This window comes from Myotis daubentonii, chromosome 1, assembly GCF_963259705.1.
Source record: "Myotis daubentonii chromosome 1, mMyoDau2.1, whole genome shotgun sequence".
NCBI lineage: Eukaryota > Metazoa > Chordata > Mammalia > Chiroptera > Vespertilionidae > Myotis > Myotis daubentonii.
The window spans coordinates 64,629,138-64,649,942 of NC_081840.1; the positions used below are offsets into that span (position 1 = coordinate 64,629,138).

Genomic DNA, 20,805 nt, shown 5'->3' on the forward strand with positions numbered 1-20,805 from the left:
CTTGCCTTATGAATTTCAACCCCAAGTACTCACTAGTGCTCAAAAGAATGGCTACTGTTGCTGTTTCTACCTAGAGACATCAGAAGGGCAGATGGGATGAATTACACCTACACAAGAAAAAGAACGGGCAGCAGAGGTTGCTGAGATCCCAGTATATACATAAGGCCCAAGTCAAGTCACCAGAATACGCAAAACTACAGGTTTACCTTGTTTCCAATATATAATCTTCCAGGCTGATACAAAATTATAATTAAACTAGAGGCCTGGTGCACAAAAATTTGTGCACTGGGGGAGGGGGGTCCCTCAGCCCGGCCTGTGCTCTCTCGCAGTCTGGGACCCCTCGGGGGATGACCACCTGCTGGCTTAGGCCCGATCCAGGGATTGGGCCTAAGCTGGCAGTCAGACATCCCTCTGGCAGCCCGGGAGCCCTTGGGGGATGTCCATTTGCCAGCGGGGAGCAGGCCTAAGCTGCAGTTGGACATCCTTAGTGCTGCTGAGGAGGTGGGAGAGGCTCTACCACAACCGCTGTACTGGCAGCCGTCAGTCTGACTTGTGGCTGAGTAGAGCTCCCCCTGTGGGAGCGCACTGACCACCAGTGGGCAGCTCCTGCATTGAGCATCTGCCCCCTCATGGTCAGTGTGTGTCATAGTGACCAGTCATTCCCAGTCATTCTGCTGTTAGGGTCAATTTGCATATTACCCTTTTATTATATAGGAGTGCCTGGCCAGCCTGGGTGAGGGGCTGATGGCTATTTGCAGGCTGGCCACAGCCCCTTCAGTGTGGGGGTCCCCACTGGGGTGCCTGGTCAGCCTGGGTGAGGGGCTGAGGGCCGTTTTCAGACTGGCCACAGCCCCTTCAGGGTAGGGGATCCTGCTGGGGTGCCTGGCCAGTCTGGGTGAGGGGCTGAGGGCAGTTTTCAGGGTGGCTAAGCCCCCCAGCAGGGACCCTCACCCCATTAGGGTGTGGCCAGCCTGGGTGAGGGACTGATGGCTGTTTGCAGGCTGGCCACAACCCCCAGCCACCCAAGCTCCCAGTGGAGGCTGTCTGGAAGCAGGTATCTGGGATTTGTCTTCTATAATTGAAACTTTGTTGCCATGAGCGGAGGCCTCAGTCGGCTCAGGGCTGGCGGGAAGCATGGCTTCCTCCATCGCCTGGGCAACCAAGCCTACTGCTTGCTCCAGCTCCGCGGCTGCTGGCCGCCATCCAAGATATATAGTTGCTCTGATTGGCTGGTGGGCGTGGCTTAAGGCATAGCAAAGGTACGGTCAACTAGCATCTTTGTCTTTTATTAGTGTAGACTAGAGGCCCAGTGCATGCAATTTGTGCACGGGGGGAGGGCATCCCTCAGCCCAGCCTGTGCTCTCACAGTCCGGGAGCCCTCGGGGGATGTCTGGCTGCCGGCTTAGGTCCTCTTCCCATGGGGAGCGGGCCTAAGCCGGCAGTCGGACATCCTTAGCACAGCCATGAAGGCAGGAGAGGCTCCCACCACTGCTGCTGTGCTCACCAGCCTTAAGCCTGGCTTCTGGCTGAGCAGCGCTCCCCCTGTGGGAGTGTATTGACCACCAGGGGACAGCTCCTGCATTAAGCATCTGCCCCCTGGTGGTCAGTGTGTGTCATAGCGAACGGTCATTCGTGATTGGGTCCATTTGTATATTAGCCTTTTATTATATAGAACTAGAGACCCGGTGCATGAATTCGTGCATGGGTGGGGTCCCTCTATGTGGCCTGCAGGGATTGGGCTGAAACCCGCAGTCCAACGCCACCTGCAGCTCCTACTGCCCCTCCCGCTCATCCCGGCCCCACTGTGCCTGCCACGGGCTCGTGCCCAATCAGTCCTGATCAGGAGAGGCTCGCGCTGCCATAGCAGTGCTTGCCAGCCATAAGCCCTGCATCTGGCGCCCTCCCAAGGGGAGTGGCCTGTGGGATCGGACTGAAACCGGCTCTCCAACATCCCCTGAGGGGTCCCAGATTGCAAGGATGTGCAGGCCAGGCTGAGGGACCCCACCAATGCATGATGGGGCCAGGGAGGGACCGTGCGAGGGCTCCAGGGCATGTCCAGCCCATCTTGCTCAATCAGCCAGACCCCAGCAGCAAGCTAACCTACCAGTCGGAGCATCTGCCCCATGGTGGTCAGTGCACATCATAGCAACTGGTTGACTAGTTGACTGTCTGCCCCCTGGTGGTCAGTGCAAGTCATAGCAAGCAGTTCAGCAGCCTTAGCATATCATAAGCATATTACGCTTTGATTGCTGTTTGGTCTATTTGCATATTACCCTTTTATTATATAGGTTGGTGATGATTTTGCAAAAGATTTAACTAAAGAGACACTTAATATTATATAAGCTTATACATTTAAAATTTTTTGGTTTATAAAAATTTTGTATTTAGCCCTGGCCGGTATGGCTTGGTTGGTTTGAAAGTCATCCTGTTCACCAAAGATGGTGGGTTCAATTACCAGTCAGGGCACGTACCCAAGTTCGATTGCTAGTTGGAGCATGTGCAGCAGGCAATATATCGATATTTCTCTCTCTCTCTCTTTCTCCCTTCCTCTAAAAGATCAATTAAATATTTTTTTGCTTTTAATTTTGAATTTATATCTAGGGACATGTAATATATAACAGAAAACAATACAGGTATTGTTTAAGAAAAACAAATCTGGTTCAACAAGGTGAAAAAACTTAACAAATGAGCTCAATACCACAAAATAATTTTAGAGGCATGGAGTGACCTGTAATAATATTCAGAAGGACTTATAAGAATAACTAGAGGCCCAGTGCACAAAAATTTGTGCACTCGGGGGGGAGGAGGGGGTCCCTCAGCCGGGCCTGTGCCCTCTCGCAGTCTGGGACCCCTCGGGAGATAACGACCTGCTGGCTTAGGCCTGCTCCCGGGTGGCAGAGGGCAGGCCCAATCCCTAGGTGCAGCCCCTGGTCAGGCTCAGAGCAGGGCTGACTGGGGAATTGGGGCACCGCCCCGTCATGCACAGAGCAGGGCAGATCTGGAGGTTGCGATGCCACCCCTAGTCACGCTCAGGGTATGGCCGATTGGGGGGTTGGGGCACCGCCCCCTGTCACACTCAAGGCAGGGTCGATAGGGAAGTTGCGGCACCACCCCGTCATGCACAGAGCAGGGCGGATCAGGGGGTTGGGGCGCTGCCCCGTCAGGCACAGAGCAGGGCCCATCAGGGGGGTTGGGGCTCCGTACCCTGTCACACACAGAGCAGGGTTGATCAGGGGGTTGAGGAGCTCCCCACTGTCACTCACAGAGCAGGGCCCATCAGTGGGGTTGGGGCACCGCCCCTCGTCACACACAGAGCAGGGCGGATCAGGGGGTTGGGGCGCCGCCCTCTATCACCCACAGAGCAGGGCCCATCAGGGGGTTGGGGCGCTGCCACTGTCACACTCAGGGCAGGGCCGATGGGGAGGTTATGGCTCTACCCCATCACACACAAAGCAGGGCCCGTTGGGGGGGGGGGTGGGTTGGGGCGCCGCCCTCTATCACCCACAGAGCAGGGCCAATCAGGGGGTTGGGGCGCTGCACCCTGTCACACACAGAGCAAGGCCAATCAGGGGGTTAGGGCGCTGCACCCTGTCACACACAGAGCCACAGGGCGATCAGGGGGCTTGGGCACTGCCCCGTCACGCTGATCCCGGTGCCGGTGCCGGGAGGCATATTACCCTTTTACTATATAGAATAGAGGCCTGGTGCACGGGTGGGGGCTGGCTGGTTTGCCCTGAGGGTGTCCTGGCTCAGGATGGGGGTCCCGCTTGGGTGCCTGGCCAGCCTGGGTGAGGGGATGATGGCTGTTTGCATCTGGTCACACACCCTTTAGGGTGGAGTCCACACTGGGGTGCCTGGCCAGTCTGGCTGAGGGGCTAAGGGCCATTTTCAGGCTGACGGGTGACTGAAGCTCCCAACCGCTCCTTTTTTTCCTTTTTTCTTTTTTTATTCTGGGCCAGCTTTAGCTCTGAGGCCTCAGCTGCTGAAAACAGGTTTCTGGCCTTTGTTTACCGTCTGTATTTGATACAATGTTGCGGTCCGGCTGGCTGAAGCCCGGCTGAGTAAAGCAGGTTTCTGGGGTTTTGTTTAGCTTCTATATTTGCAACATAGTTGCTTAGAGTTGCAGCTGAGAGGTCGGCAAGTCAGGCGGGGAACATTGCAGTCCTCCGTCACTGAAGCAAGCAAGCCTCATGTTCAGTTTAAGCTGCCTGGCTGCCGGCCGCCATCTTGGCTGGCAGTTAATTTGCATATCACCCTGATTAGCCAATAGGAAGAGTAGCGGTCGTACACCAATTACCATGTTTCTCTTTTATTAGTGTAGATGATATTATATAACATGCTCAATTACTAAGAGGGGCTTTGGAGTCACTTTCTTTAAAGTCAAGTGTTCTGCTCTATGCATACTTCTGAACAGAATCAGATCTTCAGACTTTTAAGCCTAAAGGAAAGCAATGTTTTAGTTTCCACCTGTATTTCTGGTAGAAAGAAACTTTGGAGGAGTACTCATTTAAGCACTGGCAGGTTAGTATTTTATTGAGATTGTCAACATCTTTAACAATGAATCAATATACTTTATTGCAAATAGGGAATGAGGCAGCTTCCCCAGGAATCTCTGGGGGGCGATTAAGAAACACAAAATCATGCCATTATCTTTTGTAGCTAGCACAGAAAAATATATCATACTCATACGTTTTATAAATAATTGCCAGTCTGGCCTAACCAACAATCTTTGGTAATAGTGCCTCTTGATAAATATAGACAGAAACTCCTTTTCAAACCAGAAAACATTCTAGCCCCATTTTAAAAGCAGACATCAGAGCCTGGCTGTGACAGTAAGAAAAGGAGAGAGGAGAGTACAAATGAGCCTGAAAACTCATAATTCAAGTTCATTCTGAGTGAGTTCCTTGATTCTGTCCATGCAATGATCAACAGCATTGATGAGTAAAGGGATCCAACTATCTTCTGGTTGCGGGGTTACATGACTTGCTCTGTGAATGGAATGGGGGGAAAAAAGAAATGAAATTTATTATATTGTCAAAGGAAAACATGTCTTCAACAGGAAGCACAGAGGAAATTAAATTAAGAAAAGGCAAGTTTCTCTGCAGAAGCTCAGCTGCTCCACAACTGAAGCTGAAAGAAAACTCCATACCCGCTCCTTCAAATGGGGGTTTGGGAGTTGAGAATGGCTGGATAGGTTTATTCTCAAACATCTATTTGGGGAGAAGTCCTCATACTCACCTTGTAATTTCAAGTGCCTTCTTTAGAACAGACACAAGTTTTGCAGCCTAGAAAAGCAACAGAGAAGGTTTATTTTTATGGTAAGGACTCACCCTGATTTTGGATTCTTTACTATTTAGCCAAATCTTAATAATACTGTTGCTGCAACACTTTTACCAGATTTTTTAAAAAATATTTTAAATTAATAAAACAGCAAAAGGAAGAATATAATCTGAATTTGTCCCAACTTCTGATAGTTCTAAACATATAGTAGAAACAACTGTGTTTTTTTAAAAAATCTACGTATAAACCTGGCCAGTGTGGCTCAGTCAGTTGAGCACTGTCCTGTGTACCGAAAGGTTGCCGGTTTGATTCCTGGTCAGGGCACATGCCTGGGTTGCAGGTTCGGTCCCTGATAGGGGTGCATATTGGAGGCAAAAAAGCTATGTTTCTCTCTCCTTTCCTCTCTCTTTAAAATCAGTAATAAAAAATATTTTTTAAATCCTAATTCTTTTTTAAAAATCTATGTACAGAATTTTAAGAACACCAATGACAAGATAACATGAGGATGTATGTATGCCATCAATATATAATACATATTTTATATTTTTACTCAAGGTAATTGAGAAGGCATATTGCTAAAGATGTTTATTTCTTAGGAAGTCAATTTTTTAAAAGTGAATACAAATTTAAAAAGTTAATGCCCAAAAGAATCCTATTCTCCTTCAAGGTGTCTGTATATTATGAAGATACTTTGATGTATTTAATTTCCACTATTTAACTTATCAAATATGATTAGGATTGATACATCTGATTGTAGAATATAAGCCATTTGGCAGTTTACTTCTCCTTTCAATAACGTTAGAGATAAGAACTTGAGTTTATAAAAATAAAACAGAACTCTCTCTAGCACAGAACCCAGGACTTCAAAGAATACAATATAATCAGATTTTATAAAGAACTTGATCCTCCATGGTTAAATCACATAATGTGTTTATATTAGAACAGAGTTGTTTTCTGGAACACTTATTTCTGCCTATAGCAGAAATTAGAAACAGGTGACTTCAGTTGAGAAGATCTGAAAGCACTACAGTAATTAAGACATTCTCTTCAAAGAAGCATTTTCTAAGGTCTTTGGGTTTTTCTAAATGATTACCCAGGTGGTTATAGAAAACAGTACTACCAGAGCTCATGGCTATTATAATTCAGCAAATATTTATCAAGCACAAAACACATGTAAGAACCTTTTGTAATACTTTAAGCAATAAAAAAAAAAATAAAAACAAAACAAAACAAAACAAAATAACAACAGTAGTCACATTTAAAGAGAGAGCTGAATTTAGGAACCCCCTTAAAAAAAAACAAAAAAAAACATGTAAGAAATATATTACTGTTGTACTTATGTCCAAGTGTCATAAATGTATTTCCTACAGCTTAAAGAACATGCTAGTGATTGGTAAAATTCTACCAATTAGGTTTATCAACGCAGGTACTTACACTCATTCGCACAGTCAGGTGGCACATAGGTGGATATATACTTAGAGCCAAATCATCCACACTAAGGGCAGAAAGTAAAAATAACCATTAACAAAAAATGAAACAAAGCACAGCTATGTGGCTCTAGCACACAACTAAGGATGCCAACCAATAAGAAAATGACTGCCCCAGAAATGCCTATCAGTTCCTTAAATTGGGCAACCAATAAACAATCAACTCAACGGGTATTTACTGAACACATATATATCCTGTTTCACTAGGACAGTGAAGGCGAACCTTTTGAGCTCGGCGTGTCAGCATTTTGAAAAACCCTAACTTAACTCTGGTGCCGTGTCACATATAGAAATTTTTTGATATTTGCATCCATAGTAAAACAAAGACTTATATTTTTGATATTTATTTTATATATTTAAATGCCATTTAACAAAGAAAAATCAACCAAAAAAATGAGTTCGCGTGTCACCTCTGACACACGTGTCATAGGTTTGCCATCACTGCACTAGGAGAAGACATGATCAATTCATTAAAAAATGTGAGGATCTGAAACCACCAATTTAATAACTAATACAGGAGGGGTTCGTCCATATAATGCCACCAAAGTGGGCACCACTTAACCAAGTGATCAAATTTAGTTCCACCAATAATGGGACAAATTGACATCACGTGACACTCAAAGTGACGCGATGAGAAGCCCAAAACACTCAACTATGCTATTCTTGCCAAAAAATCTTTAAGTTGAATATCTGATCATGAAAAAACAGTCACATGAATCTAGATTGTTGGATATTCTACAAAGATTATTTTAAATTGTTAATGCCAATTTTTTAAAAATTGGATTTTTAAAAATGTCAATTAAGAAAAAGACTAAAAAAGACAGGGGTTGTTCTAGTTTCAAGAGACCCAGGAGATGACCACCAAATGCAAAAAATGTGACACCAAGACAGAACCTAAGATTAAAAAAAAATAAATTCTGTAAGGTATTTTAGAGACAACTGGACAAATTTGAATATTAGATCATATTAATTTGTTCAATGTTAAATTTCTTGGATATAATAAGAATAAAAGTATTTAAAGGTGAAATGTCATTGAGGTCTGCAACTTACTCTCAAACAGTTCAGTGGGGAAAAAATGGCACATCTATCTATAGAGAAATAAACCGATATAGAAAATAATGTGAATAATAAGTGAAGGATATGTGTGGGTGCTCGCTGCAATACTTTTTCAACTTTCCTGTAGGCGTGAAGATTTTCAAAATAAAAAGAAACTGGGGGGAAACTGGGATGACAACGCAAGCAGAGATCAGAATTGCTGCTCAGAATATCAGAACTGATATTTCAAGTAGAGCTCACACTTACCTAGGGCTGATCTCATCAGAAATATCCACAATGTCATCCAGCTGGGCCACCTGGTCCTTCTTCCCATTCTCTGCCACTGAGATCCGGATTTTCTTCAGGCAGGCTTTGGATGCTCTCACCAGCGCAAGGCACGGGATTATCAGCTCTTGATCTTCCTCTGACCAATATGAGTCCTGATTGTTTGGACACCCCAACACATCATCCTGTTCATCACCATGGTTGTCAGAGTTGTCCTCCTCATCATCATTCAAGAGGCCATGGTAAGGGTCACATTCCTCCACAGCCTAAGACATACCATCATTTATGTGAATGCCAAAAAAAAAAGTCCGTTGTACTTTCAGCATCATGTCCGAGTTGTTCCAAACCTCAGCTAGCTACTTCACTAATGGCGACAGACTTGGATCACTGCATAAACGCTCTCTCTCTCCTAGTCCAGCAATGGGACAGGGGAGTGGTACTAAATCACACACCAGCATGGGGTGCAGGTGGGAGATCGAGGACGGGAGTGAGGCTGGGACTTATTCGGCCAGTGCTCAGGACATCTCCTGTCTTTATAACCAATTCTCATCTACTCGTCACAGTTGCCTTCCAATGACCAGCAAAGATAGACGTCGTCTCACCTGCTCCATTTCCTCATGTGCATCCTTCACTAAATCCACACTCTTTGTCAGCATTAAAAGGGCTGCAGCTTTGTTATCTGTAAGTAAAAAATTAGAGGAGAAACCCAACAATTCTCTGAAGTCTGCAAAGGGCAATCAACAATGTCCCCATTTGAAGGGAGTGCCAAGGACATTCAACAAGGCCAGTGGTTTAATGTAAAATTCTCACATACATCCTCTGGATATCAAAACAGGGGCTAAAAAGCTTATAATTCACTGCAAGTAAAATGGGCACAAGGTGCTTCTCAATGGTCCTCTTGAGTGACCACAATTTTTGACCTAGCTGGTTCTACCTCATATCTGCTTCAGTGTGTCTCATAATATTGAACCTGGGGCCATGGCCAGTATGGCTCAGTTGGCTGGGCATCGCCCCATGTACCAAAAGGTCACCACTTAGATTCCCAGTCAGGCACATGCCCAGGCTGTGGGCTCGATCCCCAGTAGGGGGGGGTTGCAGGAGGCAGGTGATCTGATTGATGTTTCTCTCTCACGTTGGTTTCTCTCCCTCTCTCTCTCTCTCTCCCTCCCTCCCTCTCAAAAATAAATAAAAGCTTCTTTTTTTTTTTTTAAAGAAAAGAAATACTGATTCTGGGGCAGGCAGGACCAGGAGAATAAGCCATATGGGTTCAATAAGAAGCAGAGCCACAGCAAAAAGGGAGTTTGAATTAAGAAATATGAGAACTAAAAAGACTGGCAGAAAGTATTAATACCTATCTTTTGCTATTGGTAATAAAGTATATATATTTGACTAAACTCTTTATGTAAGTTAAAATATATATATGGTACAAAACTGGAAGCTAGTATGAGAGGTCTGTCTGCTTTGGCCATCAGAGTCAATGACCCACTTCCCACTCTTACCCACCTCTTGGTATCTGAGGCACCTGCTCGCACGCAACCCAGACATTGTTGCAAGAAATAAGGTCATTGTTCTCAGGGCTGAGGAAAGGAATCAATAAGGACATATCAATAATCTAGGTTCCTGTCCTAAAGAGCTCCTTCCTCCTGGTTATTACTCTCAGTTACACTACAATTTTGCTGTTGAACTGAGCTTTTATCCCTTCCTGATACAAGGAACCCCATTAACTAATACTCAACCGTGGCATCACTACCTCTGAGCTGGAGTGGTGCAAAGCACTTCCACAAGCTGAGCCATGCCATCCACGATGTCCAAAGTGGCGCTCCGAACCAGCTTCCTCAGAGTGATTCCTGTAGCCAAACCCAAAGACTAAGCAGCCGGTCTTCTTTCCAGAAGCCAACATCTACTTTCCTTAAGAGTATAAGCACTACAGAACTTAAGGTAATGTGCACCCACATGCTGTAACTGGAGTACCCACACAAAACAGGTCGACTTATGTCCCCATGTCATTTTCTTGCTCTTCCCACCATTCCCGACTGCTGATTATAAGAAAGACATGGCCCTAGCTGGTTTGGCTCAGTGGATAGAGCGCCGGCCTGCAGGTCCCAGGTTCGATTCTGGTCAAGGGCACATGCCCGGGTTGCGGACTCTATCCCCAGTAGGCAGCTGATCAATGATTCTCTCTCATCATTGATGTTTCTATCTTTCTCTCCTTTCCCTTCCTCTCTGAAATCAATAAAAGTAAAAAATAAAAAAGACATGGAAGCCACTTAATGTATAAGGAAACTCAGCAATAGGGTGTGATATAATATGGGTGGAGACTGGGGATAGCTTGGGCCTGGGTATGGGGTGAGACTTAGCCAGCATCTGTGATGGTATATTGGGTTAGAGAGGAAGGAGCTAGTGAGAATGAGAAACCTTAGAGTCAGGTAAGGCGAGGGGGATGGGAACACAGCATCTCTAGCTGAAGGCTTATTTACAGAGGTCACTTCCATTATGAAGTTATCTTTGCATTTTATGAGGAAGTTACATTACCTGCTCAAATTGAGGGCAAGGTAAAGTTTCAGTACATAAGCTGTCACATTAGCCAAGGTCTACCCAATGTTTATGTGTGACAGTGACTTACCCTGATCCTTGGGAAGCGAATAGTATACTGCAATAATTGCCTTGATGGCAGCATGGACTTGTTCACAGAGCCTCTGGGCTTCCTATGAGGAGGTAGACCAATTTCAGAATGAAAAAGGAAATGGATTAGATCAATCTGGTCAACTCTTCTACTCTGGAAGAGAGAAGACAACGGTATAGCATCACAAACCCTTTCTCAAGTCCTGGTATGAGCTAGGCCTTGTCCTATTCTCATCACACACCCGAGAGAAGTTAGCCGGACACCAGGTACTGAGCTGGTAATTCAATAAAAATGAAGAAACAGCTGGAAAAACTTATTCTTGATTTCTGCTGTGAAATATTCACCTTATCTTAGACCAGGAATTGGCCAACTATGGACCCCTGGGCCAAGTCAGGTGCACTGCCAGGTTTTTTTAATAGTGTTACCGGTACACAGTCATACTCTTTTGTTTATCTATAGTTGTGTTTGCACTACAAGGGCAGAGTTGCATCACTGGCCTGCAAAGCGTAATATTTATTATCTGGCCCTTTACAGAAAAAGTTTGCCTATCCTCTTAGACCATTAACCAGGTGTCTGTCTCTCTCTTTCTCTAGTTCTGCAGGATCATAATATACCTAAAGGTAATAATGGACTCTACAATGTTCAGTGTTGACTATTTGCCTTCTAAGCAGACACTGACTTTCACTTATCTTCCTTGTCCTCATTTAGCTGCTAAATTTTAAGCCAGTGCTATGTAAAATGTGCTCTACAGAATGGTGCCAGTCCCCAAACTGCTTACTAGTCTGGGATGGATAAGTACAGTGACTGTGAGTGTTTAGAAACTTTTATGGCAATTTGACATTCCTTCAACATCCAAATACATAAGTTTATAAAAGGAAAAGTCCATATGGAACTGAAATTAAAAATAAATATAACTGTTATTCAGTAAGACTAGCATGCTGAGATCCTAAGCAATTGTGATTCAAATATATATAATTCAAATAAAACCAAATTCTAATTTTCCATCTGAGTGAAACCACTGACCTAAGCATGTACAGAAAACAGTTCTATGCTGCCTCCTCATGGTATCTTACTAGCTGTGAATTTTAGCAGCAAGTCCTAAGAATATTTGAAAGAAGGGAGTTGGCAGGTAAGAAAAACAAGGTATTATTACTAACTCCCTTTGAAATAAATATTGACTTTCTTCCACAAAGTTTTTCAAGTACTCTCATATAATTCATCTCATTTCCTCATCACAGATCTCTGAGTTATGTAGGGGGAGAGAGTTTATCATTGTAGGTGCAGCAAAAGAGTATTTTTCCATTTCAAAACATCTGGAAATATAGATTGAGCAAGAAAACGAAACTATTAACTGCGAAAATCAAATAAGGCAATGAGTATGCCATTTTTAAATAAATTTATCCCAAATTCAGTATACCTAGCTCTAGAAAAACTGGGCATAGAGCACACTTGGTCACAGTTGGCATGTTATTTTCATTAGTTTTATAATAAAGGGGTTATTAAATGCATAAAGTCTTTGTTCTAGCAATTCCACTTCCTGGAATTGTTTTTGTTGTTGTTGCATATGTGTGTGGTTTTTGTTTGTTTTTTTACCAATATACACACATATACCAAGAATGTATTAGGCAATTTACAGCACTGTTTATAATAGCTACAAATTGGAAACAGCTTAAATGTCTACATAGAGTACTGGCTACCTGAATTATGGTTATATGCTCTCTACTGAATACCTTGCAGCCATTACAAAGAAATGATCAACTTTATATGTGCTGCTGAGAATCAATTTGAAAACTATATTGTTAATTTTTAAAACATTTTTTAAATACTTCTATTGATTTTTTACAGAGAGGGAGAGAGAGTTACATTGATCAGCTGCCTCCTGCACACTCCCCACTAGGGATGTGCCCGCAACCAAGGTACATGCCCTTGATGGGAATCGAATCTGGGACCCTTCAGTCCGCAGGCCGACGCTCTACCCACTGAGCCAAACCGGCCAGGGTGTTAATTTTTTTTAAAAAAAAGATCCAGAAAAGTGTTTATGGCATTCTGTCATTTGTGTAAAAAGAAGCAGGCATATATACATAAATGTGCATATGCATAGAATACTTATGAGTAATTCAAAAGGAACTAGGGAACGGAGAAATAAACTTTGTAGCACACTTAACTTCGATATCTTTTAAATTTTATACTGTATACATTGTTACTGATTAATATAAAAATAATTGAATATAAAAAGGGATGTAGCGTAACAAAAAAGGTATAGCTTAGACATCAGACAGATCCTAATTTAAATCCTAACTCACTGCTTATCCACCTTAACCCTAGCCTCTGAGCCTGCTGACTCATCTGCTAGATGGGGGTCAGTTATGGGAAAACAAACAGCAAGTGCTAAAATGACCAGAAAGGTAATAAGCTGAACCAGTTCTACTCAGAAGACCAGCCTACTCCAGGCCCGGCCCTGCACGTGGCAATGTGGTCCTCACCACAATCCTGGGGGGTGAGAACTGCAGCCCCGTTTGACAGATAGGAAGAATAAATCCCCCGGCTGAGCTCAGAGGTGGAAAGATGGAGAGAGGATTCCTAAGGAATCAGGAGGCAGCGCAGGAACGCAAAGCCCACCTGTGCGGACGGCGGTGGCCGCGGGAGGCGAACGAAGACTTCGGTGAGAGTCGTGGCTTCCCTGGACACCTTCTCAGCTGCCTCATCTGGGGCGACAGCGGGGAGGGCAGGCGCCGGTCAGTGCCCACCGGACCCGGCTGCCGCGGCTCCTCTCCACCCCTACCGGCTGAGACGTCTCCAAGCCCCTCCCAAAACCGGTGTTTACTGTTTCACCCTCCGAGGTGCCGACGGCGGGCCTGGTGAGGCCCCCGCAGGGAGGATGCGGGGGGGGGGGGGGGAGAGGGAGGGGCCCGGCGGGCCGCTGGGAGCAGGCGGGAGGTGGGGTCCCCACAGCAGAGGCACTCACTGAGCCGGCGCCAAAACGTCTCCCGGCTGAACTCCTTGGCGGTCTCCAGGGCTTCGCCCACTGGGTGGGTGGGGGGCATGCGCCCGCGGGCAGCGGCGGGAGGAAGAGCAGAGGTGACCGGAGCCGCCTGGGCCGCCGCCCCCTCCCCGCCTCCTCCGCCCGGCCTCCCTCCCCGGCACCCCCGACCCCCGCCACAGCTGGGCCTCTTCCCGACCCAAGCCCGTCCCCACGGTCGCCCGTCCCAACGGCGTCCGCTCACCCCGCACTCCGGGCAAGAGTAACCGCAGGTCCCCGGCTAAATGCCGCAGCTGCTCCAGAGGCGGGGAAAGGGAGGGCGCTGCCGGGGCCGCCGCGCTCGCCATCTCCGGAGACGGCCTGGGGCCGGCAGGCAGGGCGCCGAGGCAGCTGCCGGGCCGGGGCCGCACTGCTGCGGCCGCTCCACTTCCGGCGTCACAGACCCGGGTCCTTCCGGCAACAAAACGCCCGCCCGCCCCCAGACCAGGCCACGCCTCCCATGGCCCGCCCCCGAGGAGTTACTTCCTTTTTTATTTTTAATTTCAGAGAGGAAGGGAGAGGGGAAAACATTAATAATGAGAATCATTGATCGGCTGCCTCCTGCACACCCCGCACTGGGGACTGAGCCCGCAACCCCGGCTTGTGCCCTGACCGACCGGCAATCACACGGTGACCTCCTGGTTCATAGGTCTACGTCTAAGCTTAACCCACTGAGCCATACTGGCCAGACTATTTCCATTTTTTTTAATGTTTTTATTGATTTTATTTTTAGAGAGAGAGGAAGGGCGAGGGACAGATAGAAACATCCATTGGCTGCCTCCTGCATGCCCCCTACTGGAGAGTCTGCAACCGGGGCATGTGCCTAACGGGGAATTCAACCCTGGACTTCTTGGTGCACAGGATAACCAACTGAGCCACACGGGCTGGGACGAGTTATTTCCTATTGTCATTCATTTACTGTATTTGATTGATTGAAACTCCCCCTCCCCCATTGAAGAAGCAGAGGCCCCAGCCTGCCGTTAAAGCAGACTGAGAGCTACTAGTGCCAGGGTAGTCAGGGTCAGGTCCAAGTTCACACTGGTTCTCCGACTCTAAAGTGGCACCCTTGATTGCTGAGTTCCAGACACTGTGCTCGGTACTTTACATGAGTTAGCCCTAAAAACACAATGGGCCTCAGATCCACCCATACACACCCAGCCCCTGTCCTCTACCCTGCTCAGAAGTAAATCAACCCTTTGCCTTCTTGGGGAAGGAAGGAATCATAGCATCATTTAGAGACTCCTCTGCAGGTCCACTCTGCAGGAATCAGTAGTGGGTAGTCACCCAACCCCTAGGCAGCCAAGGAGCAGCAGCTCCCTGAAGCTTGCCCACCAGTATTGGCCTTCCACCTGCTGCTGGGGCAGAGGCCGGGGAGACAGAGGTAGATGGTGAGACATGGCCTTCAGGAGCTCAGGTGGCTTTTTAACTGCACTGTAAAGGTGACAAGCTCCTTGGAGTTCAGTGTCCATACGCGATGAATGAGAACAGGTGTCAACAGTGTCAACCAGGTCCGCAAAGGGGAGAAGAAAAAAGCTAGAGTGCCATACGCCCTCTGAAGAAAGTAGCAAGCATAAATCTGCCAGATGTATAGCAGTAACACAAAAAGGTAAATGGGAATAATTTTCAAGTATTTTCCTTGACAGAGATGAGACCTGAAGTTGTGACCATAGCACCGCTGCAGCAAGCTCCAACACAGGTAAGCCATCAAGGGGATGTTAAAAAATGCCAACTGGAAAGAGGAGAACATCATCATTAGTTTACTAGCAAGCCCTCAGAGGAGTCAGGGCCAGGGCTCACTAATACATTAGGTAGCTCCTAAGAATATGTTGCTTTCCCTCTTGGGGGGTTAACTCTCTGATTCTTTATGCTTCAATCACACTTGCTTATATCACAACAGTTGACTTATGGTTAGTTGTATATTTGGGCCTGTATCCTTTCATTCATTTTAAAGGCAAGTATCACTTCACTTACCTTGAAGCCCTCGATAATGTTTAAGGAGGAAATGAATTGAATATGTATACATACACACGCTCACATGCTTTTTTGGCAGAGGGAGGGGGTTACTTGGGTATCAATATTTTTTTTTATCTCTGTATTTTTATTTAAAGTACCATGATGATTACTGGAATACAAATTAGAAGGTTTAAGTTATAATCCAGGTTTAGCTGTTGTACCATTCATTCATCATCCATTATGTGGCAAGCCCTGTGCAACACTTTAGGCCTGGGACATACTGGTAAACAAGTCAGAAAAGATGCATTATAGAGCTTGCATTCTAACAGGGATAACCCCCCCTCCCCTCAAAAAAATTAGTTAATTACAGATTTTGAGAAATTCTATAAAGAAAATAAGAGGGTAAATGGCAGACGAACTCTCTGAGGCCTGAAGTACAGGAATGAGTCAGTGGGAGGAACTGCATTCCTGGAAGAAGGATCAAATGAAAAGCCCAGAGGTAGGTGAGGTCTTGGCCTATTTAAAGCCAATGGCCTAAAACATGATGAGCCAGGTGGAAATTTGGGCAATCAGCAGGACCCCGATCATGTCACTGCTCTGCTTAAGGCCGAGGTGGGGAACGTCCAGCCTGCAGGTCGTATAAGGCCTGTGAAATCATTTGGTCTGGCCCTGCCAAGGCCTTAGAGGTGAGTTAAATGTTTGACCAAGCATAGCAGGCTAATTTTTAAGGTAATAATTTTGCATGGCCCTGACTTAAATTAGGGTGGTAATAATGAGATGGAGAGAAGTGGTGGATTCAAGATATATATAGGAGACAGAGCAAACAAGGTATTACTTGCTAGAGAGAATATGAGAGAAGGAGAAGGATTGGAGATACATCTTAAAGAAACTGGGTAAATTGTGGAGCCATTTAGTAAAATTAAAATTAACTAGAGAGGAACAAATTTGGGGGTAGAAATTAAAGGTCCTATTAAAGGTATACTTTTAAATTGAGATGCTTGTTAGATATCTAAGGGAAGACGAGAAGTGACAGCTGGATATATAGGCACTTGGAGTGCAGAGAAGAGGTCTAGATCAGAGATATAGATTTGGGAGTCATGAGCCTAGATGTAGTTAAGATCCATCATTAATGTACTACTATTCAAGTATGAATATAATGAATATATACCCACCCTTTGGTACGGTTCAGGTTTTACTTGGTATAAGAGTGCTCCTGAGAGACAACCTCCATTTACATAACAAAAAAACTGAACTGGAGCCAGACGTGTACACATAGGAAATGCAGCTTTATAGAGAACGTTCGGGCCTATGGCCAGTTTGCAGAGGTCTTCCCTATTTGTTTATCGCTAATCCTGCTGATCATTTTCACTACCCTGTTTGAACATTGTTCAAACTCATTTTGAACAATGTTTTTGGATCTCTTCCAAAACTCCAGATCATTACCTCCAGATTTTGGTCGATTAGTCCCCTTAAGTGAGTAAAATAAATGGTTAGGTAAATATCTTTCAAACCTATTTATAGAGATTTGCTATGGGTCAGGGTTTTGTTTGCGTGTGTGTTTGTTTTAAAGGTATTTCAATCAAAATGTCAATCAAATGTATCAGTGTTTCCAAAACAAGTATACCAATAAGACATTACTAGGAAACCCAGGGCTTGTTTTGCCCAGTGCAGCTTCCAGTGGTTAACTGAATACTTTTCTTATATGTGTCATTTTCCTTTCCTCCTTCTGAAATATTTTCCTGCTTCATTTTCATAATCAATTTTGGTTTAATCAGAAGTCTATCCTTTATTCTACCATAAATCCCTTATTTCATTCATTTTGTCAATAGAAAGCACGGTGAAACAAGCAACAGAAACCAAAACCTCTTTCCCCTCTTATAAACCCTGTCTACCAAAAATGTATTTTAGATGTTTACATGAGAATGGTGGAAGAGCGTAGGCAGTACTCAAAAGGCTAACAAAATACCAGTTATTAAATACTGCCTGCCAGTAAACTAGGAAACATGATCTATGGCAGTGATGGCGAACCTTTTGAGCTCGGCATGTCAACATTTTGAAAAACCCTAACTTAACTCTGGTGCCGTGTCACATATAGAAATTTTTTGATGTTTGCAACCATAGTAAAACAAAGATTTATATTTTTGATATTTATTTTATATATTTAAATGCCATTTAACAAAGAAAAATCAACCAAAAAGATGAGTTCGCATGTCACCTCTGACACGCGTGTCATAGGTTCGCCATCACTGATCTATGGTATCTAATTTGGGATTTTGAATTTAATTCTTAAGTGTTACACAATTAGTCTGACAAAGTCAAGATGTTCTTAAGTTGCTTTTCTGACTTCTTACCTGGAGAATTCCAACCACAAATGTTAAACTGCCTTGTAGAAAACGCCCATCAACGAAGATCCCAAAGGAAAAGCAGCAACCCATTTTGCCTTTAGTAATTTCACCAATGAACCATGGTCCTGAAGAAGCAGTGGAGAGGGAAGATTAAATAACTATGACTCTAATTACATACATCACAAGATGCATTTGCAGGAATAACGAAGAAATATGAGACTAGTCATCTATAAGCATTTTATTTACATAGCTTTTTTTCTTTGCTAATCTCTATGCTGCACCCGATATCCTAGCTAACCAACTAACTATTTGCTCCTTTACTCCATATTTCTCTGGATTATGAAATCGTCTGAGTACATACTATACCTGGACAAGATATGTAGCTTGTAATTCCAGAAACATACAGGAGTGTATTCACAAATCTTAGGAGATTCTGTTGCAGTAATTACGTCAATACAATTCATTAGCATTTCCTTTAAGAAGCAAAGAGGTATTCCTCAAAAGTTAATCTTCTAGATGACTGAGATTTACTCATTTAAGCTATAAAACTTCAACCACTTTCATCTTTTTAAAATGTACTTCTCTTTATTACTAATGTTAATGATTAATATTTTACCTTTTCTTGCTGATCCATAGTCATTACTTTATACATCAACTATATAGGCAGGGTGAACATGAACAGAATTTAACTTGCTTTTTTATTTTTTCACCTATAATACCAGAATGACTTTTCTCTCCTCCTCCCTACTATTATTTACTGTCCATTCTCAGTATGCAGGTGCCTGGAACTACTATATGTAAAGAGTGATTAAAGGACTGTCAGATTCCCTTTCTTAAAATGCAATACTATAATTTGCTGGTAAGACTAGACTTCAGCTTTTAAAAAGTCATAGGTACTTTTCTCAGATATATTACTAATAAACTCCATTAGATACATATTCATCTAAAAAAGTGTTTTCCCTTGAAGTTTCAACTTTTAAAAATGAAGCAACTTCTGCCCTCTCCATGTTTTCTTTCACAGCCAGGAACCAAATCACTTGCTTTGTCTTCCAGTGTAAGACATGTGTCCAAATCAGCTTCAACAAACAAGAAAACTGACTTCCAAAGGGGAATCTGCTATAGCTTGCTATATAGTACTAGAGGCCCTGTGCACGAAATCTGTGCAAGGGGCTCGGCCCTTGCAGCCCAGCTTCAGGGCCCAGCTTCGTCTGCAAGGTCGTCCAGACGGTCGTTCTGCTGTTTGGTCTAATTAGCATATTAGCTCTTTATTATATAGGATGGTAAAATATCATATTTTTTATTTTACTACTTTGTGTTCTCTAGTGGAATAAAAGTGTAAAACAAAGACTAAGCTACAAATAGCCTAATTTATTTTTAGTCAGTAAGGTACATTAGTAAGAAGCTTAAAAAAAACAACTCAATGCTTTCTACTTCCATAAGTGGTTAAGTGACTTTATAAGTATTGGGTATAATAATTAATATAACAGAAGAGTTTCAGATATAACTAAACTCACTGCTCATCTCAGTTTCTTTTCTTTTTTAGGAGCAACACATTAATAAATTATTCACTGAACTATATGCTAGGCATTGTTCTTAGTGGTAGACATAAAGGTGAACAAGAGAGAAAAGACATCAATGGATATTCTAATAAGGGAAAAGATGATGAACACAGAAGATAATCATAAATTCTGATAAAGTAATGAAGGAAATAAAAAGCATGATGAAATAGAGGATAAAATTTGAAGGTAGTCAAAAAAGGCTGCTTTGAAGAGATGGCAATTAAGCTGAACTATCTCCTATTAAGTTTCTACACAAATTCTGCAATGGTTTCCTTAGCACTCTTAAGTAAACTAAATGTCCCTTAAACACGTTAAGAAACAATTTTATTTCCCAAGACCATATCCAAGGAAATGACTTATGAAGGAACCATGTGCCCTTTGTTATGCTCTACAGAGCCTAAATGACTCTACTGATTGCTCCACAATCTCAGGTTTCCTAATTGACTTACCCAGCACTGTATATAGAGTCAGGAACAAGACAGAATAGTAGAAGATGTTTATTTTGCTCAAGACATGAAGGGAAAATGAGGTCAAATTTATAAATCCTGGAGGTCCTAAAGAGAATACATTTGAAAAATCCAATGAACATACGCAAAGTTTAATTTCTTTATAACATTTTCTAGAAGACTTCCATGGGCTATCCTATATATTCAGCAAATATGTTGTTATATGGTAACTATACAGATGACACCACTTTAAATTTATAAGTTGGCGGGAATCCTGATGAGCCAATTCGCTTAGAATTGCAGAGGGTGAGAAATTCAAAGCAATGGTATAGTTGTGAGGAGTGTGCACGCAAACACACACTTTAAAATGACTGAAAACAATATAGAAATACCTGCCAGGGGGAGGGCTACAAGGGGTCACTGGGGGAAAATGGGGGACATATATAATAGTTTCAATAATAAAGATTTTTAAAAAAAGAAAGACCCACCAGTGGATGATACCAGTTTATCTTCATGTGTGCTTGAAATACAAATCTATACTCAAGTCTTTGTTTTCTAGGGGATTTAATGTCCAAATGTACAAACTTCCAAAAGGTATGTCAAAATATATCAAAGGCATATCAAAGAAATACATTTCTCCAGTCTAATCTGTTCAAATATTCCTTTCCCATATGTGATACAACTCTTAACTCCCAGCTATCCTCTTACTACAATTGAAAGGGATCCATAAAGCTCTCCAAATGAGCATCTCTTAAAATAAAGTACCAAAAAGC

General features: G+C 43.7%; 2 protein-coding genes across 12 annotated transcripts in view; both read right to left on the bottom strand.

Moving 5' to 3' along the window:
* Positions 1-4,506: 4,506 nt before the first annotated feature.
* Positions 4,507-14,137, bottom strand: CCNDBP1 (cyclin D1 binding protein 1). 4 transcript variants are annotated; one of them, XM_059703813.1, is made up of 11 exons: positions 13,935-14,135; positions 13,676-13,735; positions 13,330-13,415; positions 10,711-10,792; positions 9,838-9,934; positions 9,591-9,664; positions 8,690-8,766; positions 8,070-8,353; positions 6,715-6,775; positions 5,239-5,285; positions 4,507-4,988 (listed from the first exon to the last, which is right to left on the bottom strand). In XM_059703813.1, exons 1-11 carry the CDS (start codon positions 14,035-14,037, stop codon positions 4,874-4,876), a joined length of 1,086 nt encoding a protein of 361 aa, XP_059559796.1. In that variant the 5' UTR covers positions 14,038-14,135; the 3' UTR covers positions 4,507-4,873. The 4 variants fall into 4 exon arrangements, with proteins under 4 accessions (XP_059559796.1, XP_059559827.1, XP_059559806.1 ...); XM_059703844.1 differs by lacking the exon at positions 6,715-6,775 and having other exon boundaries at positions 13,935-14,137; XM_059703823.1 differs by lacking the exon at positions 13,676-13,735 and having other exon boundaries at positions 13,935-14,136.
* A 327-nt stretch (positions 14,138-14,464) lies between these two features.
* The window catches only part of TMEM62 (transmembrane protein 62), a 61,682-nt gene continuing 55,341 nt past the window's right edge, over positions 14,465-20,805 (bottom strand). For all 8 annotated transcript variants that reach the window (XM_059703739.1, XM_059703731.1, XM_059703750.1 and 5 more), the window contains 3 exons: positions 20,036-20,140; positions 18,034-18,152; positions 14,465-15,458 (listed from right to left, as the gene is read on the bottom strand). In XM_059703739.1, coding sequence (XP_059559722.1) covers positions 15,132-15,458; positions 18,034-18,152; positions 20,036-20,140 — 551 coding nt within the window. In that variant the 3' untranslated portion in view covers positions 14,465-15,131. The remainder of the gene's footprint in view (positions 15,459-18,033; positions 18,153-20,035; positions 20,141-20,805) is intronic.

What these genes read in the sequence shown, in the direction of transcription:
- CCNDBP1 (XM_059703813.1), bottom strand. Translation starts at nt 14,037, where the DNA reads ATGGCGAGCGCGGCGGCCCCGGCAGCGCCCTCCCTTTCCCCGCCTCTG. An exon ending in ACTCTTGCCCGGAGTGCGGG is followed by an intron (nt 13,736 to 13,934) that starts GTGAGCGGACGC and finishes CCACCCACCCAG; the next exon opens with TGGGCGAAGCCCTGGAGACC. An exon ending in TCTGATGAGATCAGCCCTAG is followed by an intron (nt 6,776 to 8,069) that starts GTAAGTGTGAGC and finishes TTCTGCCCTTAG; the next exon opens with TGTGGATGATTTGGCTCTAA.